Here is a 20,766-nt window from a genome sequence, read left to right as displayed (position 1 = left end):
ACAAGACGAAGCCCGAGAGCTGACGCCAGTATCTTCTTATTATTAGCCTTCGTATTTTCTTCCGTACAGCGAGTAATAACAACAACGATCCTTCTTGACTGCTATCAACACTCCCTGATGAAAACAACAACTGACAACAGCGTGCTCTGTGTTTACTAGGTCTAGAGAGATGTTCCGTCATTTCCGGTTTTCATTTTTTGGGCGACAATTACAGATTAGCGGCGCCGGCGCCTGCTGTTATGGAGACGTATTACGTCTTGCGCACGCGCAGAATGTACGCTCAATTCGGCGTCGCTTCGGTCTGTTCCGAGGCACTTTTTTGAGAGATGGGAGCCGAGTGATCAGTCCGACTGTCTATTCTGCCGACGGTCGGCCGTCGGGTTGGTGTGTCAGAGCCTTTAGACATAAAGTGTCACTGCATAGGTGGGACTGAAATGGTCAACAGCTCAGGCAGCTGGGTGAGTTCAGTTTTGGGAGCTCACCTTTGGTTTATCATCCCTCTGAAGTTGTAGTTAGCTCTGTAGTTGGGCATGGGCTTGGGATCCAAAGGCCTGTAGATAGCTGGCTCCCCTCTCTTCATGGCCAGACCATTCAGCTCCACTGTGGGTGTTATACTGCCTGAGAGTAAATATGAAAGATTCAAACCAAGGCAATAATAATAATAATAATAATAATAATAATAATAATAATAATTCGTAAAGCATTCTCAAAATAATGTATAAAATATTTCTGACATCAGCAAATAAAACTTTTTAAAAATTGCAGAAAAGCTCCACATTCCCTTTTAAGAATATGACACAGGAGCACCAACTGCCTTTTACAGTTGTACTCTAATTAACATGTTAAAATATGAGGATGTGTGTATGCTACCTAAAAACTGTAGAACTTACTGCCTGTCTGACTGTGTATGATGCATGCACCGCTAATCCCAAGAGCTGATGTTGCATAACCTATCACTGGGATTTCTTAATCCCATTAAGAGCTGGCTATGAGGCCTTTCACTACTAAAATGCCACAGAAGGCAGGGGAGGTAAGAGGGGCTTGTGGTATTATTTTGGCCAGAGATAAAACACAAGCCTGGAATTAGGCTTTATTGAGATGGTCTGTATGGAATTAGTTCTGAACATTATGGGTTATTTAATATATCCAGTGGCTTGAGATTTACACCTGGAAGCCAAACTCCTGCAGGTGAAAATCTAAAATACTGAAACATTGTATCCATAATGGAGACGGAAAGGCGTGACACACATGCTTCACCACGTTCCTTCCCCTTCACCCTTAACCTCAGCCTTCTTTATGATGACACATGGAAATCAGTGACGTCCCAAAGCAAAACGCTGCTCTCTGACGTGACTTTTGCGGCCCCCCCAATCTCCCTCCAAATGGATATACCTCATTTCACCACACTTGGCTCTAGATAAACATGAACAGTAGAGGGCGCTAATGCAACCTTAAAGGAACTGTTTAGATTTCATTCAATATGGAGTTAATCACTGGTAGTGGTATGAATGCAAACAGAAATGAACAACAAATAACACAGCATTGCAATGAAAACAGTTTTAACCATCCACAACAGCATTTTACATATTTAGCAAAAGTTGTTTTCTCTCACAACTCCCTGCATCAGCTACTTTATTGAATAGTTACAGGATACAGAGAGGTCAAAGGAGAATAAAGCATTGTAACTACACTAAAAATGTTGCATTCTGTGTTGGATATTTAAAACCTCATTGAGCATGTTGTCTTGGTTTAAGATGTCATTGTTAACTACAGCAACATGCTGCAATTAATATCCATCTCACAAGCTCCAGGCTAGCTAGGATTTTCTGGACCCATGTCCATGGATTGATAGCACAACCAATGACCAAAGCAGCAATAATCTAAACTACCTCTGCCACTTCACTTCATAAGGAGGAGATAAAAGAAAAGGATGTCCTTCCTACCACTCTATACCTTCCCTGTCATATTGTATAGCGGTTTCTGACACGCTGTCAGCTTTTAGTTATGCAAACACACAGTAAGTGACAACTAATGTGCAATTCCATAGTTTACTTATTTTACCACTACCTCCACTCTCACACATTTAGTTGACACTATTGAAAAAAATGTATGCTCCATGTTTAATTTCGAATATTGTTAGTGAGCACACAGTCAACGCACATTTTTTTCTAGCAGTTAGAGGGGTGAAAATATTAGCTAAATGTCCTGATTAACAAATTACAACCAACATAGTCTGGCCCTAAAAATGGGAACCGGTGGTGACTTTTTGAGTGTGTAAACAAGTTTAGCTCAAGAGAACATTTCAGCTGCAACAAGTTCTCTTGCTTTGAAAAATTAAGCTCACCATTTGCAACCCAAATGAGAAGCTTAACATGTTGACTTTTTAATCTGACATGTCATTGTCCCATCTTTTCTTTGTTTGGCTGCTGCAGCCAGAATCTGTTACCTGCGGCTATCTGCACCGACAAAGTCATTATATCTTAAAAGTATTAAACATTAATTAGACATTAATTAGTCTCTGGGCTGTCACAGTTTACTCCAAATATTTCTGTTGGGAAATTACACTTCCTGATGAATACCATTAACTTGCTTTGTAGCTTTTACCAACTCATTCTTCCTCACTTAAAATATCCATCTTGTACATGTAAAATATCAGCTATTCTGGACGTAACACAAAGTGGGTTTAAATGTAATCCTTCACAGACACGTTTTTAGTACAATGAGATTTTTTTGTGGTTGCAATACCTGGGTTGCTGTTGATGTCCACTTTAGGGGAGCGGGGCGCTGGCCTGGGAAGGACACTCTCATCCAGCGCTTTGGAGGCTGTGGAGTGCTGGGCCTTTTTAATGCTGGTGCCCTCGGCCTCCCACAGCTGCTCCCCAAGAGTCAGCTGCACTGTAAAGATCTGGAACAGTGACACCCAGAGGGAGAGAAATTACTATGCTAGGAACTGTATTCTGCATGACCAATATTAATTTATGAAAAGGATCATTACAGGAGGAAATGCCATTAATAAGCTTGTTTTACCTCTGACTTAAAGTAAGTTAAACTAGTGAAACAATTCACTGACTGATCATTTTTAAAAAAAATCCACTGATGTTCATTAACTACGACACAATACAACTTTATTATCAGTTTACACTGAAATTCATTTTGCTTTCCCGAGCAGCTCCGCTCAAAAGTACACACAAAGTTAGACAATAATTACACATATAGTACAAATGATAACAGCCATGACAAAGAAACATGTTTCATGATATCCTCGGATCCAGATCTTAATTGGCAGCACACTGATTTTGGTTCAGCAACAGGATAGACTCATGTATAAAAGTGTTCTTGAGACATAATTGTATTTAGAGGTTATATCAGAATAGGTTTACATGGTTTCATTTTCAAAAAAACACCATATTTTTGTTGTACTGCACATTGATGCAGCTCCTCTTTTCACCCTGTGTGTTGAGCTCTCTGTTTTAGCTACAGAGTGAGGCATCTCACTTCTATTCGCGCAGTACCTAGGTTAGCACTGCTACCCAGTCAGAAGCAGAATATGAGGGCGTGCCACGCTAGCAGCTAGGCGAGCATTGTAACGTGTGTTACAAAGTGACACACGTTCGTCACGGAAGTAAACACGGACTACAATAGATCTGTTTGGAGCAGTTTGTGAACAGTGTTTTCTCTGGAAGATGGTAAGTCCCTTTGGGGTGGACTTTGGGCTTTTTCACTTTGTAAACCTATAACGTGCACAAAAAAAGATATATAACACAATAAAGGAAAGGGGAAAAGCCAAAAAGCATAATATGATCACGTTAATCGCCTGGTAAAAGGCAAAAGTTGGAATGTATTCAGAATTATAGAATATAGAATATTATTTTTATTATTATTATTATTATTAACCGCATCCCGGTTATTAATAATAATAATAATAATAATAATAATAATTACTTTATAAATCCTGCAAGGGAAATTACAATGTTAGCAAGCCTGAGCATGCTCTTCTTGTGGGTTGTTTGAAAGTTGTATGCCACAGGTTGACCATTGATCTTAGCACAAACTTTGAGTTGATTATATAATTTAGTTTTATGTTTTGCAGATCCAGGCTGTGCTTCAGTACAGCATGACACTCTGAATAACTGAATTAAAAAACAGAGAGATAATCTGGCAGCTGGTCCCAAAGGAGCTAAGCCTACGGAGAAAGTAAAGGCGCTGCTATATCTTTTTGCAAATATGCTCCATGTGAGTTGTCCATGATAGATTGTGATCTATCATGACTCCCGGGTATTTGTATGCAGATCCTTGTTTAATTTCTGCATTATGAATTGTCACAGGGAGCACCTGACATTCCAGAAAAAGGCCAAAGACAACAGGGACACAGAATCATCAGAGTATTTCAAAAGAAACTAGTTGGCCACACTGGTACATACTGCAGTATACAATGTAAACAATATGGGTGAGATGATACAGCCCTGAGGTGCGCCAACGTTTGTTCTAATAGGAGAGGAAAGTGTATTATTAACCTTAACCAACTGTACCCGGTTTGTAAGAAAGGAGTTATACCAGTGAAGGAGGTTTGGGTTGAGCTTTAACTTGATCATTTTTAACACGAGTACATCAGGCTGGATTGTATTAAATGCAGATTAAAAGTCCAGGAAAAAGACCTCTGGCGTATGTTTTAGGTTTGTCCAGGTGTTTGGTGAGGAGGTGCACCAGTGTGAGAACTGCATCTTTTGTACTGCAACCTTGCTTCTGGGCAAAGTGAAAGGGGTCTTGTGCTGTACTTATTGATATGCTGAATCATATTGTTTTCTAATGATTTAATAACAACAGAAGTAAGCGCTATTGGCGTAAGATCATTAAACTCTTCAGGTCATTGTTTTTTAGGAAGAGATTTAATGTTTCATGTCTTCCATGCTAATGGAATGGTGCGAGTGTCAACAGACATTTGAAAGATAGGTTGCCCGACAGGGGCTAATTCCCTGGCAAATGACTTTAGAACCAGAGCACTGCTCTAGCCTGTGGGTGAGATGCTCTGGAGCAGGTCTTCACATTTCCTAGGGTTATAGGCAGATTCAAAATGAGAGAAGAAGTTATTTAGATCATTTTGCGACACCAGATAGACTAACAACTAGGGCTGCTCGATTATGGAAAAAATTATAATCACGATTATTTCGGTCAATATTGAAATCACGATAATTTAACATGATTAGTTGACTTCTGGAAAGATGTTGCAATTATTGAACTTAAAAAACAGTGGAAAAAGTTAAATAAATCAACAGTAAAACCACAACTGTGAAATTTGTCTTAATACTTTTCCTATTTAAACTTTATTTTGTCATTCAGACCACAAGAGAAGATAAGAGTTAACTTGCAAAACGTAATGAGCTAAATAATTGTATTTCTCGATTATTCTGTTTTTGTGATCATTGGGAGCCAAAATCATAATCACGATTAAATTTCGATTAATTGCACAGCCTTACTAACAACCCCAAAAGACTCTGGGACAGTATGAAGAATCATACTGTCCCAGAGTCTTTTGGGGTTGTTAGCTTTATAGCTCTCCTCCAGACGCTGTCTGTATGCCTGTTTGGCCACCTTAAGTTTCTTCCTCAAGTCTTTAAAAACTATCATTTAAAAAATAAAACTGAACATAATCCTGAGACTTTTTAAATGAAACCATTGCCGGGCATAATGTTTCTAAAACAGTTTTAGACTTGTGTGTTATGTCACCATTCCTTACCTTAGCATGTGCAGGGCCTCTCTCATTGAGGAGCTTGTACTGTGGTTGGATCCTATTGAAACGGGCTAACTCATTCACCAAACACATTGGAGTTTTCTCTTTAGGGTTTGCCATGTTCTCCTGGGGCGGGCCTAAAATAGAGCAGAATACATGGTATACTGAGCAACATGGTTACAAAACCAGAGACAGAACTATATACATGAATAGTTATCATGTGTTGATAGAATATTATATGTATTTGATAGTGACACATGACATGACTGAAATGGGATTTTCATAGATTGTAGTATACATCTTGTGCAGCATTTATATGTCAGAAATGCGGAATCGCCCATGGCAATTCAAAATAAAAAAAAATGCTGATGAGATGTAAATAGCTCATTATTTATTAGAAATAAACTCATTATCACGAGCAATGAACTATTCTGTTGCTGTTCTACCTGGCGATGTAGCAGACACAGGGGCGTCCCCATATCCGACTGCAGGAGCAGGGCAGGCGGGTGTGGGGGCCGGGCCTGTGCCGTTGACGGAGGGCTGCAGACCCAGGGATCCTGGGCTGGCCATGGCCGTCGGGGGAACTCCGGGGGAGAGGCCAGGACCAGCCAGGGGTGCTGAGGTCTGTACTTTCACTTGAGCCATGCTCTATTCCTGAAAAACAGATAACAATTAACAACTTTTACGTTTTCTTTAGAAACATGTTATCAGTATATACTGTAATCAAATCATTCGAAAAAAGGCTAGTGCTGGGAGTTGTTGTCAATTATGAAGTGTGCCTCATTAAGCATGCATTTGTCTACACGCGTGCTCTATGTTGTTCCACACCAGATGTTGCACGATTTTAAGTTGCTCACTGTCATTTGACAGATTTCTGTGGCCAAAGCCTAGAGAACAGACTTCAAACTGAGCAGCCCTAGGGCTATCTCACATTCTGATCCACTGGCAGCTAATACACCCAGACAATGAACCTTTATTTGAAGGAGCTTTGCTCATGTTACTGCTGCTAAGCTCTCCGGAAAAAGGAGAGAATCCTGTGATAGCAGCCTGAACAAGACAATGGGCGTTCAATCACATTTCATTTGAGACTAAAGCTACATCAAGTAGACACGGGTTAAGATGAGGTCCAACAATCCAGTACAAGTTAACAACAACACATTGACTTATTTATCTTTTTATGCATGCATGCAACAATTTGGTGAACACAATTACACACAGGCCTGTGGCTATGCAACATAAGTAACATAATATGCTACCATGTGTTTTTCATCAACAAAAGATGAAGATAACAGTTTGTAAAATGTAATAAACAAAAAATAAATAAAAAAAAAAAAAGGTACAAATTGTATCACATCATCTTGCCAATATGGCTCCACTACTGGTTCACATTAATATATGGCAGGCACTGGAGGGAAGTGAGGGAAATCACATCCCCACCGAGGTCAGAGAACAGGGTCAGCTACAAAACTAAACCCCTGGAGTGTGGAGAAATACAGTGCCTTGCACTTGGACACTTTATGAAATGCTGGCTTTTAACCTGGCACTTTTAAATTGTTAAATTAAGTCACAAAAAAAAAAATCTACATCTTCTTCTTCTTCTTTATTAAATCGTTTAAGTGAAGCCAGATGTTCAATGTCGCATGGAGACAGTTTTCAGATTCAGGTTTTCAGATTTGAAACGGTTTCCAATGGGCTTCACCCTGAATTCATGATTACAGGTGAGTTACTTAAGTCCAACTGTTTACAGTTGACAGCCATGGTTGGACTCGTGTAAACAATAGAGCAGAAGCATGTTCATAAAACAAGTGTTATAGACTGTATCCACACACACACAAAAAAAATGTTTTTACTCTGATCTGTGACCTTAATTCATCGCACGCAACCTGTTTAAATATTCGTTGCATCTTGCGTGCCCCTGAGGTTCTCGGGGTCACAATCTTTCTTGCCTTTATTTTCTATCTCGGAGTAACATACATAGCTACGTAGCAACTAGAACGCATGGTTGTCCTAAACAGTCACTTGAGTATGGAGGTGTTGTTACGTTAGGGTTGACTGACAGAGCTACAGGGTTGTCTGCAACCCCCGAACCTACATTGCAGCTTCGACTGTGTCCAGCTTAGCAGGAAGCTAACGATGCCAACGCGAAAACGATATTTGCTGTCAATGTCAGCTCCTAAAAACAAACCAACAGAATTGGCAAGCATGCATGCTGTCATGAAAATGTCTCTGTGGTTTCTCCTGATGAATATACACTATCTAGCCACCTCCAGTAACGCTAGTTTAGCCGGTTAACGCTCATCATGGCTGATCGGCCGAGCACCCCTCTTGCTAGCCTCTCCATACCGCCCCATCCTCCACGAAAGTCTGGGGGATTTCAGTCCACCGCAACATAATATACAAACTGGCGACAGCGTGACGAATAACCCAGAGACTATCCGACTACAAAGGGGCAAATATTGTAGGGTATTTTTTTTACCTTTGTCCAGGGCCAGACCCCAGTTACACCTCCGACATTGGCAAACACTAAAGAGAACTGGATGGAAGAGGGAACAGACCACGTTATTAGTCTGGGTAAAATAATAAAATATGTCCCACTAGAGGCAAATGACTGGTCATTTTGATATTTCATTTATAAAGTTTGTATTTCGTTTATGTGGACAGTATTAAGCAATGCATGTTGCTAACGTACTATCATTACTTTTTGAGATGAATCTTGAATGAATCAGACACCCCCGCGGCGAAATTAATGGTTTAATCCTGGTTTGCTTCCTTGGAGCCTGAACCTTTTCAAACTTGTTTTCTGCACACGGCATTTACCCATAACAGTTTGATTGAATAATTTGATTTTTTATAACATGCATTTTTTTTTTTTTTTAGGAACAAGAGATATACTTCTCTGTTTTACGTTAAGTTAGAAAAAAAAAAATACTTGGCCTATTATTTCTCAAAGCTTTTTCATTGAAATCTGAGCACATATCCGCCTACAGAACAGACCCCCAGGCTATTGGTTTTACTGCATTTGCTGAAGGGCACTTCAGAGGACCGGAGTTTACCTTGGTCTTGAATTAAGAGGCGTACAGTTTAGTGTCTCACAAACCACAAAACCACCAGGTCTGGATTCAGTGTCACCAAGGTCTTGGTGCAAGAAACCACATCCAGTCAGTGCTAAGATGATAGGTGGTTATTCTTGGGTACCACAAGTGGAGAAGGCCCACAAATTCCAGTGGGAATCTTTTATTTCTAAGTTTGGTAGGGGGCTCAGAAAATGAGTTGTTGACTGTTAATTTTACAGTCAATGGTTGTGTATCATCAGAGATTTTAACATGAGTACTATTGTAAAGTGACCACTAGATGGGGCCACTAATCCACCTTTTCTTGTGTTAATGTGGTGAACTTTGTGTCATATTGTGACAGTGCTTAAATAGCCTAAATAATTTTAGCTTGTACAAAATTAAATGTTCATAAAGACTACTTGATGGCGGACTAATTTCACATGGTTGATGGTACATCATTCTTAAAATTAGAAGTTTTGTGTTGCAGACTGCTTGACAGATTTGATCATTTCCGTGTGTCTGACTTACTGTATTTTTGGCAAACACATGATTTTCTTTCCCAATTTGTCAGTCATCATCCTTATATATCCACCACACTCCCTTTAGAGTAGTGGTATTTAGTTTTAAGTCATATCAGCATACAATCTATTAAAGTCTTGTAGAGACTGCAGGAAAAAAAAACGCTGAAGCATTATATATTCAAACATTGTGCAAACCAAGGTTGAATAAAAGTGAATCTTTGCTTTTATTATTGATTATGAAAATGAACAGGCACCTATTACATGGAGCTTGCACATCCCAGAACATAATTTTAAATATAAATAACACACCCTCATTAGTGTTGATCACTCACAACAACCTGCAAGCTAAGAGTTCAAACCACATTAAAAAGGAAAAAGAAAAAAAACATCATGTCACATCCAAAACCTTGTAACATTTTCACTCGCAACATTTTCAAATCTCTTCTGATCTACTGCTCACTGGGTGAAGGCTTGCCATCTCCCACACAAATGCTGTTGTGACTGCATTTACACAATCTTTGTCAGGCCTATTGTCTCTTTTTTTTTCCACAGCAAAGTGACAGCAGACAAGACCATTACAATGAAGTTAATAATAAAAAAAAAAAAATCATTGGTTAAATAGATGTCTTTAAGTTATCAATATAATTTTTTTAATAAAAGTGTGCTGTGGTAATCTCCTCTACAGTATAGAGTATCATCACATTCACTCAAGTTCATTCAAGAAACTCTGCTAGACCCTGGAAAAAGCAAATGCAATACAAACAACCCAAGATGGAAAATTCAAGTATCTCTGACTGGATGGCGATAGACATTTCTTTAGGAATGGACTGATTACAGTCTGAAATGACAAAGAGCCACACAGACCTCTAGAGGTGAGGTATGTAATATCCATCCCATAAACCATTTCCTAAGTTATGGAAAGACTTAAAAGTTATCACAAAGTAGGGTTTAAAACTGCATGCACCCCCACTGTAAAACTACTCAACTTGTGTTTTGTACCAACAGTAGTGTTTGTTGCTGACTGTACACATCCTAATTAGCAAACGATGCAGACTAACTTCCAATGAAATAAAGCACTCCTATTATCATTCTGCTATAAAGTAAATGCATCCTCTGCTAATTTCTTTCACATCAAACAATTTAAAGACTTATATACAATAGTTTCAGACATGTTATAAGTTTACAACATAACAGTCTCTTTTGGTGAAAATATAGGTAAATTCAAAATATCTGATAAGTATCTTTTTAAATGGGATCTCTTTATTGAAAAAAGTACCTGAGCCAAAACTCTGACCAGGGGGGGGGGAGCACAAAAGCCTCGGCTTTACAGCTTCTTTTAAGACTCTCCTTTTCGTCATTCATTACCATTCTGGAGATCAAAAACAAAGATTTAAATAACAAATAAAAAGTAAAAATAAATCCAAAATATACTGACCCATCAAAACAACCCCCTCAAAGTATCAGCTGGTTGAAAAAAAAAACAGTACAAAAAAAGAACTCATTTGAAAATTAAACATGTAGAAGATTAAAGCATGAAAATAAAAATAAAAAAACAGTATCATACAAATAAATATGAATCATGCAACGATGTTTTCTTACAGACATTCTTTAAATGGAAGCGAGACTGCTGCGCATCTTCAAGGCTGGACTAGTGAACACTACACGAGTTCAGCCCAACTTTACGAGGAGACGTACTCTGAGGTCATCTGCTGACTGACAGATCTATCGTCATATCTCTTTAATTCCCACCTGTACTGACATATTGTCCAGCAGCAGGAAGAGCTGCAACCAGGTCTCAAGTTGGAAGATAAAAATTGTTTATCCTTACAGTGGTTACAAACTAAAACCCTTTAACCTGGTAAATAAGCGGAGGACTGCTTAACAGTACAACTGCAAGTTGGAAATAACGTACTAATAGTGCCTTTATGAACTAGATACTTTCACAGTGCATATAATTTTAAAAGAACAAACAAAACGGATGAAGCATTTTCTTGGGGTTATGATGGTCAGATCCCTTCCAGAAAACGTTTAGATTTGGATTTCTCTTTGTAGGCCCAAGCATGCATCAATCAGTTATTATTGCACAACACAAGGACCTAAAAATGCACCCATAGACAAACAAAAAGTAACAATAATAATCTTAAAACAGGAATTATAATTATCTCACTACAAATCCACCTTGCTTGCTCGCTGCTTTACTACCTTTTTGCCAAAAATTATCCATCTCGGGTGCATCTAAAACGTTTCGTTATTTTCGTTCTTTATTATACAGCCGCCTAAAACATGCATCCAATTGCCCGCAGGTGGGGATGCAGTAAGAGCCTCCAGCGCATGGTGTCCATTGTTCCAGTCGAAGGTCAGAGTTCAAAGACTGAATGATTAAAAAGTGCTTAACGTATGTCAGTAGGACTTCTTTCTTCTGCGTTTATTACAAAGTTTGTACATTAGCATGTATCATCTGTGAAGGCAAACAAAATTGATTTAAATGGCGGCACTTTTACAAACAATTGCTTTTACACGTGTCCTTCGTTTGAGGTTGAAAATACTCACCGTGATACCACCATTTTGTCTTCTTTGGATTTTTGTTACACGTTCTTACATAAAAGGAATTATCAGGCGGTCGTCTCTGCAGAAAAAGAAATGGGCATTTAGATTTAACATCGAACAAGTATATCATTTACATGAATCATTACATTTGTCCCCTCCGAGCGCCACTACAGCTTCCCCCTACCTTTTCTTTGCAGCTGGACAACATGCTGATAATGCTAAGACAAACTGATTGCACTGAGAGGGCTGGCGACCAATCTTCCGTTAGAATAGATAGACAAATGTGACCGTTACTATACACATGTGGGTGGACAGGTATATTCTCTCCTGTGAACATTACCTGCAACAGGGAAACAAAGAAAGACAAATCTGCGGTTATTAGGATTATTCACTGAGTAGGTCATTATAACAAGCCTATAAAAGTTGGTGTGTTTTTGATGCCAAAAAAGATGGAGGACTTTGGTGGTCAAAGACACAACTTGGGAGAGCGCACAAAAAGTTGAGATCTCTTTCATTAATGACAGAAAATAATGAGACTTGCTGTATAAGTTCAGGCTACAGCGACATGAGGCTCTGGGATTAGGACAGAGGGGCCGGGACGGGAAGAGAGAATGGTAGACTAAGAAGAGATGTTTTACAACAAAAAAAAGGAGACAAATGTTCTAGGGGATATTAGCCAGTAAAATGGCAAAACAGGAAGATACAGGAAGTGTGATGTGAAGAGAGGAACATACGTTTGAGGTGCTAGAGTAGAGAGAAGGGGGTCAGAGTGGGTAAAGAAGGCTAACAATGGGTTGAGGCAGTCTGGCAACCAGAGAGGGCCTCACAGGAGAGTGCATCACAGGGCAGGGGCGTGGTGGGGGTGACAGGACGAGTGTTACAGATAGGAGCAGAAAGTAAAACTGGCCCTATACTCAAAACATCAAGACAACTGAAAACTCCCTTCTTACAGAAAGTTCAAACATTTACTGAAATATGGGCTACAAAAGGAGCGCAGGAGGTGAGCATGAGCAGACAGGTGCTGTAGGTCATCTACATACATTCTTTCCTATGTCAATGGCATATTACAGCTACTCTTGCCCTACTCATGTTTGTATCCTTCTGTGTGCGCAACAGAAGTTTTAATACATATTTTCACTTTAAGAAAGCAAGAAGCTGCCCATTGTCTTTGGGCTTCTTTGTTTCAAAACTGTAATTTCCAAGTCTACGCTGAACAAAATCAATTTAAACTCATACACATAAGCAAAATGGCAGGGACCAAAACGTGCATTTGGCTTGATTGCCACGTTTACCATGTAATAAAATCATATAGCCGGGGACATACTCAAAACCGAATCAACTGCGACTCAGGATGATATATCGTGAGAAAACCAAGAACGCACAGCTCTAAAAAGACAATGTTTAAAAACTATTGAAAAATTAAGAGCTGCTAGCGCTGTGTGCACAGCCTGTGGCAAACAAAACAAATGAGTCAGGTTTTGGTAGTAAAATCTGATTTTCCTGTGTAACAGAAATACGTACAAGAGGAAACAGAAGCTACAAGCGGTTAATGCAGTTCCAATAGGCCGACGGTCACAATGTTTGTTTTGTTTTTGTTCTGAATTCCCACTGAAGCTCCTCACACAGCCAGTAATGCACTGTAGCTGTCAACACTGAAGTTCCCTCAGGGGCCCCAAGAGGAATCCAACAGAGGGCCTCTTTGACAGCTTGTCCTTCCTATTGGAGAGGCTACTAGCTAAGTAGCTGAGTTTATCTAATTTTCTCTATCTACTCATTCTCTATTTTTAGATGGCCAGGCCCTTAATGAGTGACACAAGATTGTTGAGATAAACTAATCCCTTTGAGTGTGGCTTCAGTGGGAGCTCTGTACTGGTGTCTCTGTCAGTGAGTCCTGGCTCGTGTTTCCAAGCCGAGATTCATTCCACCAACTGCAGAGCCGATGTGTTTCATGTGATTATTACAGGCACCCAGCCAGTGGAAACAGAGGATTGTTTACAACTGTTTAGGTAACCATTGTTAATAGTTAAGAACTTAATTATTTGGTTAGGAATACCAGCAGTATAGTTGAAACTAAAAATGGAACCAGCCTCTAGGTCTGTTGGTTTATTGGTGTCGACAGAGAAGCAGCTTGTTTGAAGCAGACAGGAAACGTTTAGGTCCTTGAGAGAAGATGGTAAACGGACTGAACTTACACAGCGCTTTTCAAGCTGAGAGCAAGACAACGAGCCTCACATTTACCCACGTACAAACACACACGGATGGCTGCAGAGCAACTCGTGCTTACCTGAGGTGAATCAAAAGGATATCGACTACTAAATTTGAAAAGCAGCTGAAATTTCTCCCCTTCATACAGTGTACCGGTTGCTCCCTCCATGTCTACAATCCACCTAAAAAGAGAAGAACGATATTTAAACATGTTAAAAATGTCACTCAGGCACAAAGAGTAAAAAAAGTATACTTATCACCCAACCAAAATGTAAACAGTTTAGGCTACTGTTCACAGCCCTGTTTTGAGTCCTTAATCCAGAGCTTTGTTAGTTTTCTGAGTCACTGGATTCCGCTCAAAATTTAGATAGTAAGAGGTTTTAATTGTTTGAGTGCACTCATCTGTTCACTCTGAAATTTAAAAAACCAAAGCCTTTAGCAGTTTCAGAAGACCAACTGAGAGAGATGGTTCAGTTGATTTTTCAATGTTTTTTTATTTTTATTTTCTACACCCTGTGAGAACTTTAAGGCTGTTGCAAAATATCTTCAAAATAATGGAGCAGGTAACACCTGAGTTAAAATATTCCTCCTGTCAAGATGATATCCGGTAAACACTTCCTTTAACAACAAACCTTTACTTTGGGAAGAAATGGTTTTATGCAATACAGAGGTGTTGTTCTTTTAGCCACATTAGAGGCTTGGCTCTAGCGATGGCAAAGTTTGGTGCAGACAGAAACATCTCAACAGCTATTGGATGGATTGCCATGAAATGTGAAACATCCATGATACCCAGATGATGTATCCTAACAATCCTCTAGTGCCACCATGACATCGGCATGCAGTTTTGAGGGAATGGTCTCAACAACTATTGGATGGGTTGGCAAAAAATGTAAATGTAATTTTTATTGATGACCAAATACAATGCAAAACTAATGATATTCCCATCAGCCTCCGCTGTACCTTTGTGTTACCTGCTAATTAGCTCACGGTAGCATGCTCAACTAAGATGGTGAACACAGTAAATGCCTTAAGCCCCAAAGAGCTGCTAGCATGAATGTAGGCTCTTGTTCTCGCTTAATAATGATTAAGAACATTCTGATTATATCTGTTATATCTCATCAGTGTGGAGTAAATTAGTTGGAAACATGTATAGAACAACTCGCATGGATCACATCTTATTATCATTAGAAAAGGATCATAGAAAATGTGATCTGCCAATGCTGCAGTAGTGTGTAATCAAAAGCTTTTAGTCTGACTCCTTCAAATGACATAATATTCAGCTGGGTTATGACAGCGGTTTTGTAATAATGTGATACTCTATTGATCTAATGGACAAAATCCATTTTCGGCTGTGGAGCCTGGCTAGATGACTGTGCTGACTAAGCTGGAGGGATTCAATGTCTTGCTCAGAATGGGAGATGACTGCAAACACAGGGCCTTGATCCTGAGTCTTTGGGATGAAGGACAGTCTACCTCCTCAATATACCTCGATGGCCATAACCCAGAGGCTAAAGAAAAAGCCTAATATTTAACCTTTGTGTTGTCTTCCCGTCAACCTTTGAAAAAAAAAAACACCACCTTTTTTTTCACAGTTTTGTTTTTTCCAACGTTTTAAATAGTTACATTTTTCATCTACACATTTTCAGCACTTATTTCTACGTCCCATATTTTCTGATTTAAAACTAAAATTGAAAATGGGTCAATTTGACCCGAAGTCAACACAAGGGTTAAGTCCAGTGCAGAACATTTATGGGGATTGTCTGCTCAGAGGAGAAGCAAAAAGAACACTGATGGCAGCATCACAATCTCTGGCCTAATTTCTTCTAAGCAAGCAGTGCAGATAGGTCACCAAAGAGACTTGTGGCTGTTGTTCGGGTTTACAGCCCTGTGTCTCTTTCAAATCTAGCCTCGAGCACATGATCATTCAGGCCTACATACGAGGTCAGCCCAGTTTAAAATGTCACCCTTAGAAAGTCAAACGGTCAGCGTCTGAAAGGAGCTCCATTTTTCCTCAGGAAGTAAAAGCTTAGAGGGAGCCAGTATCACTGCACATGATGCTGAGTTACACCTGATGCAACCTACGCTGATCACAGCCAAGGACTCCAAGGACATGATGCTTAACTTGCTCAAATTCCCAATAGCCTGGTGATCATATGATCCAGGCAACAAAAATAACACCGAGCCATTTAGTTAAAGTGGGGAAGAAAAAAAACAGAGTACACATCTGAGAAACTCTGTAGTGCTTTATGTGTTTCATGTTTGCAATGGCTGACGCGTTACCACAACTGCATGAATCACACAGTCATCTGAAAGACATTGTAATCTAATGTGCAGCACAGAGAGAAAATGTGTACTATAAGCAAAAGCTTACAAATTAAAAACACATGGTCACCTTATCACGGTCACGCGCAGATCTTTTTTTTTTCATGTTTGTTTAAAAAAAAAGGATAAGGTTAACTTGAATGTCAAGCAGGAACAGACTATTTGTATCTTACTCCACTAGGACACGCTTGATAAAAACAGGTAATTCCCCACTACTGTCAGTCAGCATGGCAAAAAAATAAACCCAGGCTCAACAGATCTTTCAATGTCACAGACAAAAGGGCACGCCCTTACATAGCTCAAACCTGGAAAACAGTACACGAGGTAGCTGGCTGAACTGGTTCGCAGACTTGTCAGTCATGCAAAACACAGAACATTCATTCAGTCTGACCAAGAAATTGTTATCTAATGAGGAAGGTTCCATTGTAATGGAGCTTTGATTTTTTTTACAAATTGACTAACCAAAATCTCTGGAACGTGTATTGCCTCTTTAAGACGGCAAATATGCCTAGCAATGATTTTGACCAGGTAGTAACTTTGAAAGTCAATGCTGCCGTGCAAGCCTGCAGCTGAAAGACATCTGAATGACAGCCAGAGATTTGTCTCGAATCATTTTACAGGACTACAACTCAGTTCATCCTTACTGCTTATCAGACACAATTTGACTCATTCAGTTAACATAATCATGGGCGTTTAAGGGAACACCAAGACACCCAGACAGAAAGGTCAGCTTAACAGCTTCTGTTCCTTGCTACCCTAGCCCAACTCTTGCATGCCATCTGTTAAATATTTTATGAGGATGAATAGTGACACTGTGCATTAGAGACACTCTAAGGGTCCAGAGCTGCCAGTCACTGGAATGACCCCGATTCTTCCTCAGCAGTCGCTGCTGATGCTACAACAGCTTTGCGTCTCAATCCCTCCTACCACTGCAACAGACGTTTCCATGCCACTGCCCTCTCATAGTGATGAAACATGCCATTTTAGAAAGCCACATTGGATTTGTGTTAATTCATAAATGCAAACTGTATTCAATGACCACGACTAGTGTCCTAATGTTTACTGTGTTAGAAAATGCTGCCGAGTTGAATCAAGTAAATCACGCGAAATAAAAAAAAAAAAACTAAAAATACTTACTGCGTAATGGTGTTCTGTACACTTTTTTCGTTAAGCGTCATTCCTGGGGGTGGATCATTTTGCAGGGCTAATAATTCCTTTTGTAGCCTTTTCTGTTGGAGAGAATGTGTTTGGGTTTCTACAACACTCAGAAATGTTGAAATATAGTATGACGACTATATACAAACCGTAATAAAAAAATGGCAGCGGTTAAGTCTATAAAACAAATGGCGTGTAAATAAAAAATGTGCCTACTTGGGCCTACCTTCATTTTATTAAGAGATCAATAACCAAGCTACCGTAAAATATAAATAATGTTTGGATTTATAATGTATCTATATAGCTAGCGTTACATCGCTAAGTTCAAATCCCACCTCGAAACTCACCTGTTCAAACTGGCCTACTCACTCTAAACCCAACCACTTTGCCCGATTCCCTTTAGCCCCACAGTTTTTAAGTTTCTGATTTCCCCTCCTACACACGTCTGCTCACCTATATGTATTGTTGTTTCCTTCTCTGTGCTGGTGTCTTTTCTAAATGTTTTTACCTGTATGATTACGGTTTTTAATGCATTGTAAGGCAACCTTGGATGTCCTGAAAGGCGCCCTAAAATAAAATGTATTATTATTATTATTAAGTGTAAATGTAGCTATCTAAAGCAAAAGTCCACCCTGACTGATGTGACTCGTTTACCTTGAACATAACGTTAACACTTTGTAAACGATAGGTGTTACACATAAGCAACAAATCCAGTTAATCAGTAGAATAATTTATGAAGTTGGCTTTATGTTTTTTCTTAGATCTCGACACAGCTATCTTAAGAAAAGCGATGCACCTGTTCCGCTCGAGAGGAAACTAGAACTGGTCAATCTGCGCACCGTCTCGTTAGCTAACGTCAACGCCAGCCAAATAGCAGCTAGCACTCATTTAAAATGTTAGAATGAACGTAGACTCATAACCTCCTATTCCTTGAATTATCATCTATGTGTTGCTGCGATTAAAATACATCACCAGTCATCAATTTATATCCACGAAGGTGGTTCCTATGCTTGCCATGGTGCTGTTGATGATGCTAACGTTAACGTTAGTTGTATTGCTATAGCAGTAACACCAAGAGCTAAACCGGAACAGTTTAGGATCAATGTCGTCGCTTTTACTTTAATGTCATCAGTAATTAAAACAAATACATGTACGTAAGTGAAGTGGTGAATAAACTACCAGGAAAAACAAGGCTGAAGGTCAGGTAAACAGTAAATTTGCTAACGCTGTCAATTGTATTCTTACCTGCATCGACGCCATGATGGAAACCCCCCTGCATCAGCGCAGAGTGGAGGACAGAACGTCAGGCGGTCACGTGACACAAGTTGTTTTGACAGAGGAAAACAATCCTCCGATGTTCACTTTATTTTATTTTTACCTCGGTCATCTAATTTCATGTCGTTTATTAACTATTTAGCGGCTTTATAACAGAATTGTATCAAATAAAAAAATGAATATGGTGTTCAAATCCACTGAGGTCATGTAGGTCAATGACCTCTGCTCATCGTTAGCTAGGCCTTGTTTTATAAATATGGATATGCCTTTTTAAAACGAATGTCATTTGTGTTTTTTACCATAGCATACATTCAGTCACTTTTTTGGACTCGAATAACAGATTATATATTGTGTAAAACTAATCAAAATGACATGCAAAAAAAGGCATTTTCATTCATTATTGAATTCACTGTAAACGTAGTGATTATATGTGGTTAATTTTACCTACAGTATATAAATGCAAAATAACAAATTACCCCAAATTTCACTGTTTTCATGTGAATTTAAATAAGACAACATTCTCAAACTTATAAACTCTTAAAGTTATAAAAGTCTTAAAAATGTTATGTTTTTTTTCATTATTATTTTCATTTATTTAAAGTCAGATTCTTGTTTCTCTGACTCATTGTGTCGAGCACTGGTCTGAAATGTATATTAAAATGTTTTTCAATAAAGGTTGGGGAAAAAAAATAATGACCTGTCTGACATCCAGTTATACAAAACAGTGTTTTCATGTTTGTCTTTCAGGAAAATAATTAACTGGAAGTGAGATATTAAAAGAACACTCCCATTAACCATCTAAGTAAGTAACCAAGTACATTTTAAATAGATTAAGCTTTTTATTACAGCATCTCCTAATACATTTGTGTGATAAATGAATATCTTGTAAATATGTATTAACTTGTTTAAAACGTCATATCTTTTCATTCCCCTTTGTACAAGCCAGACTGTCTAAACCACGGGAAGTATAATCATTTATCAGTCAGCAAAGTTCAGAACATTTTATTCAACTGAACTGTAATTTGACTAAGCTTCCTAAGGTTTCTGCAAGAAAAAAATAAATCTCTCATTTGCCAAGGTTGACTGAGATGTGATATGAGTTGAAGTTTGACACAAGGAGCACCTTAAGACAGATAATAGTGTAAAAGAGACTCAGCATTACAGTATACCATCCAGTAACATGTAACCACAATTAAGCATTTGCTGATATTTAAGGACTTACTTAGAATTATACAATCTTGTCATTTTGATTGATCATAATGCCATTTAATTTCCACTCTCTATATCAGAAGAGGGCACACATGAAATATCATGTCCATAGCTTCTGAAACATGTAACATATACCCAATAATCAGCCCTAATTACTTGAATGTTTATGGGCTCACAATATACCCAAATTAATGACTACCATTTTACTAACAGGTTAACCTGGAAATCCAGAGTTCTCGTGAGAGCACAATTTGAATTTACTCAGCGAGTCACTCTGGCATTGAGTAATGATCTTTATGTACTGTCTATGGTAATGATGCTGATTAACTATGCCCTTGTAGCCAAGCTGCACCAATCACATCAGTGTATCTGATATAGGCGGGCCAGAGGCGAGCTAAACAGATGACGACAGTTTAATCTACCAGATAGCTCCGCTGGTAGCTAAGCGTATGGGGCTCTGGATACGTCACCCCATGTATTGTTGCGAGTGGTCGTAGGGTTATCTAATTGCATGCAGTGAGATTTTCAAATGCATGCTTGGTGCCGGCCCTCGGGTTGGGCCATTTTCATTACTCAATGCCAGACCCTTAACCTTTAGGATTTGGGTCTGGATTTCCAGGTTACCAACATGTATTAATTAGACTTAAACGTATAAGCCTTGAGGTGGTCAAGTTTCCCTGCTGCAGCAATACTGTCCTAACAGAGAACTCAATCTTCTACTAGGTATCTATCCCATCCAAACATCCCTAGC

At 39.0% G+C, this 20,766-nt stretch overlaps 2 protein-coding genes across 2 annotated transcripts in view; both read right to left on the bottom strand.

Annotated features, from left to right (window-relative positions):
- Positions 1–8,286, bottom strand: part of stau2 (staufen double-stranded RNA binding protein 2) — a 98,410-nt gene extending 90,124 nt beyond the window's left edge. The window contains exons 1-5 of the mRNA XM_039790126.1: positions 8,205–8,286; positions 6,175–6,382; positions 5,735–5,865; positions 2,746–2,905; positions 483–618 (exon numbers count right to left, since the gene is read on the bottom strand). Coding sequence (XP_039646060.1) covers positions 483–618; positions 2,746–2,905; positions 5,735–5,865; positions 6,175–6,373 — 626 coding nt within the window. The 5' untranslated portion in view covers positions 6,374–6,382; positions 8,205–8,286. The remainder of the gene's footprint in view (positions 1–482; positions 619–2,745; positions 2,906–5,734; positions 5,866–6,174; positions 6,383–8,204) is intronic.
- Positions 8,287–9,502: 1,216 nt separating this feature from the next.
- ube2wb (ubiquitin conjugating enzyme E2 Wb) lies at positions 9,503–18,875 on the bottom strand. The gene is made up of 6 exons (XM_039790309.1): positions 18,777–18,875; positions 17,514–17,605; positions 14,134–14,236; positions 12,034–12,189; positions 11,853–11,928; positions 9,503–11,760 (listed from the first exon to the last, which is right to left on the bottom strand). Exons 1-6 carry the CDS (start codon positions 18,789–18,791, stop codon positions 11,747–11,749), a joined length of 456 nt encoding a protein of 151 aa, XP_039646243.1. The 5' UTR covers positions 18,792–18,875; the 3' UTR covers positions 9,503–11,746.
- Positions 18,876–20,766: the final 1,891 nt, after the last annotated feature.

The sequence above is a fragment of the Perca fluviatilis genome, chromosome 22 (assembly GCF_010015445.1).
Source record: "Perca fluviatilis chromosome 22, GENO_Pfluv_1.0, whole genome shotgun sequence".
Lineage (NCBI taxonomy): Eukaryota > Metazoa > Chordata > Actinopteri > Perciformes > Percidae > Perca > Perca fluviatilis.
The sequence above is the reverse complement of the archived record's forward strand: the minus strand, read 5'-3'. Positions and strand labels throughout refer to the sequence as shown.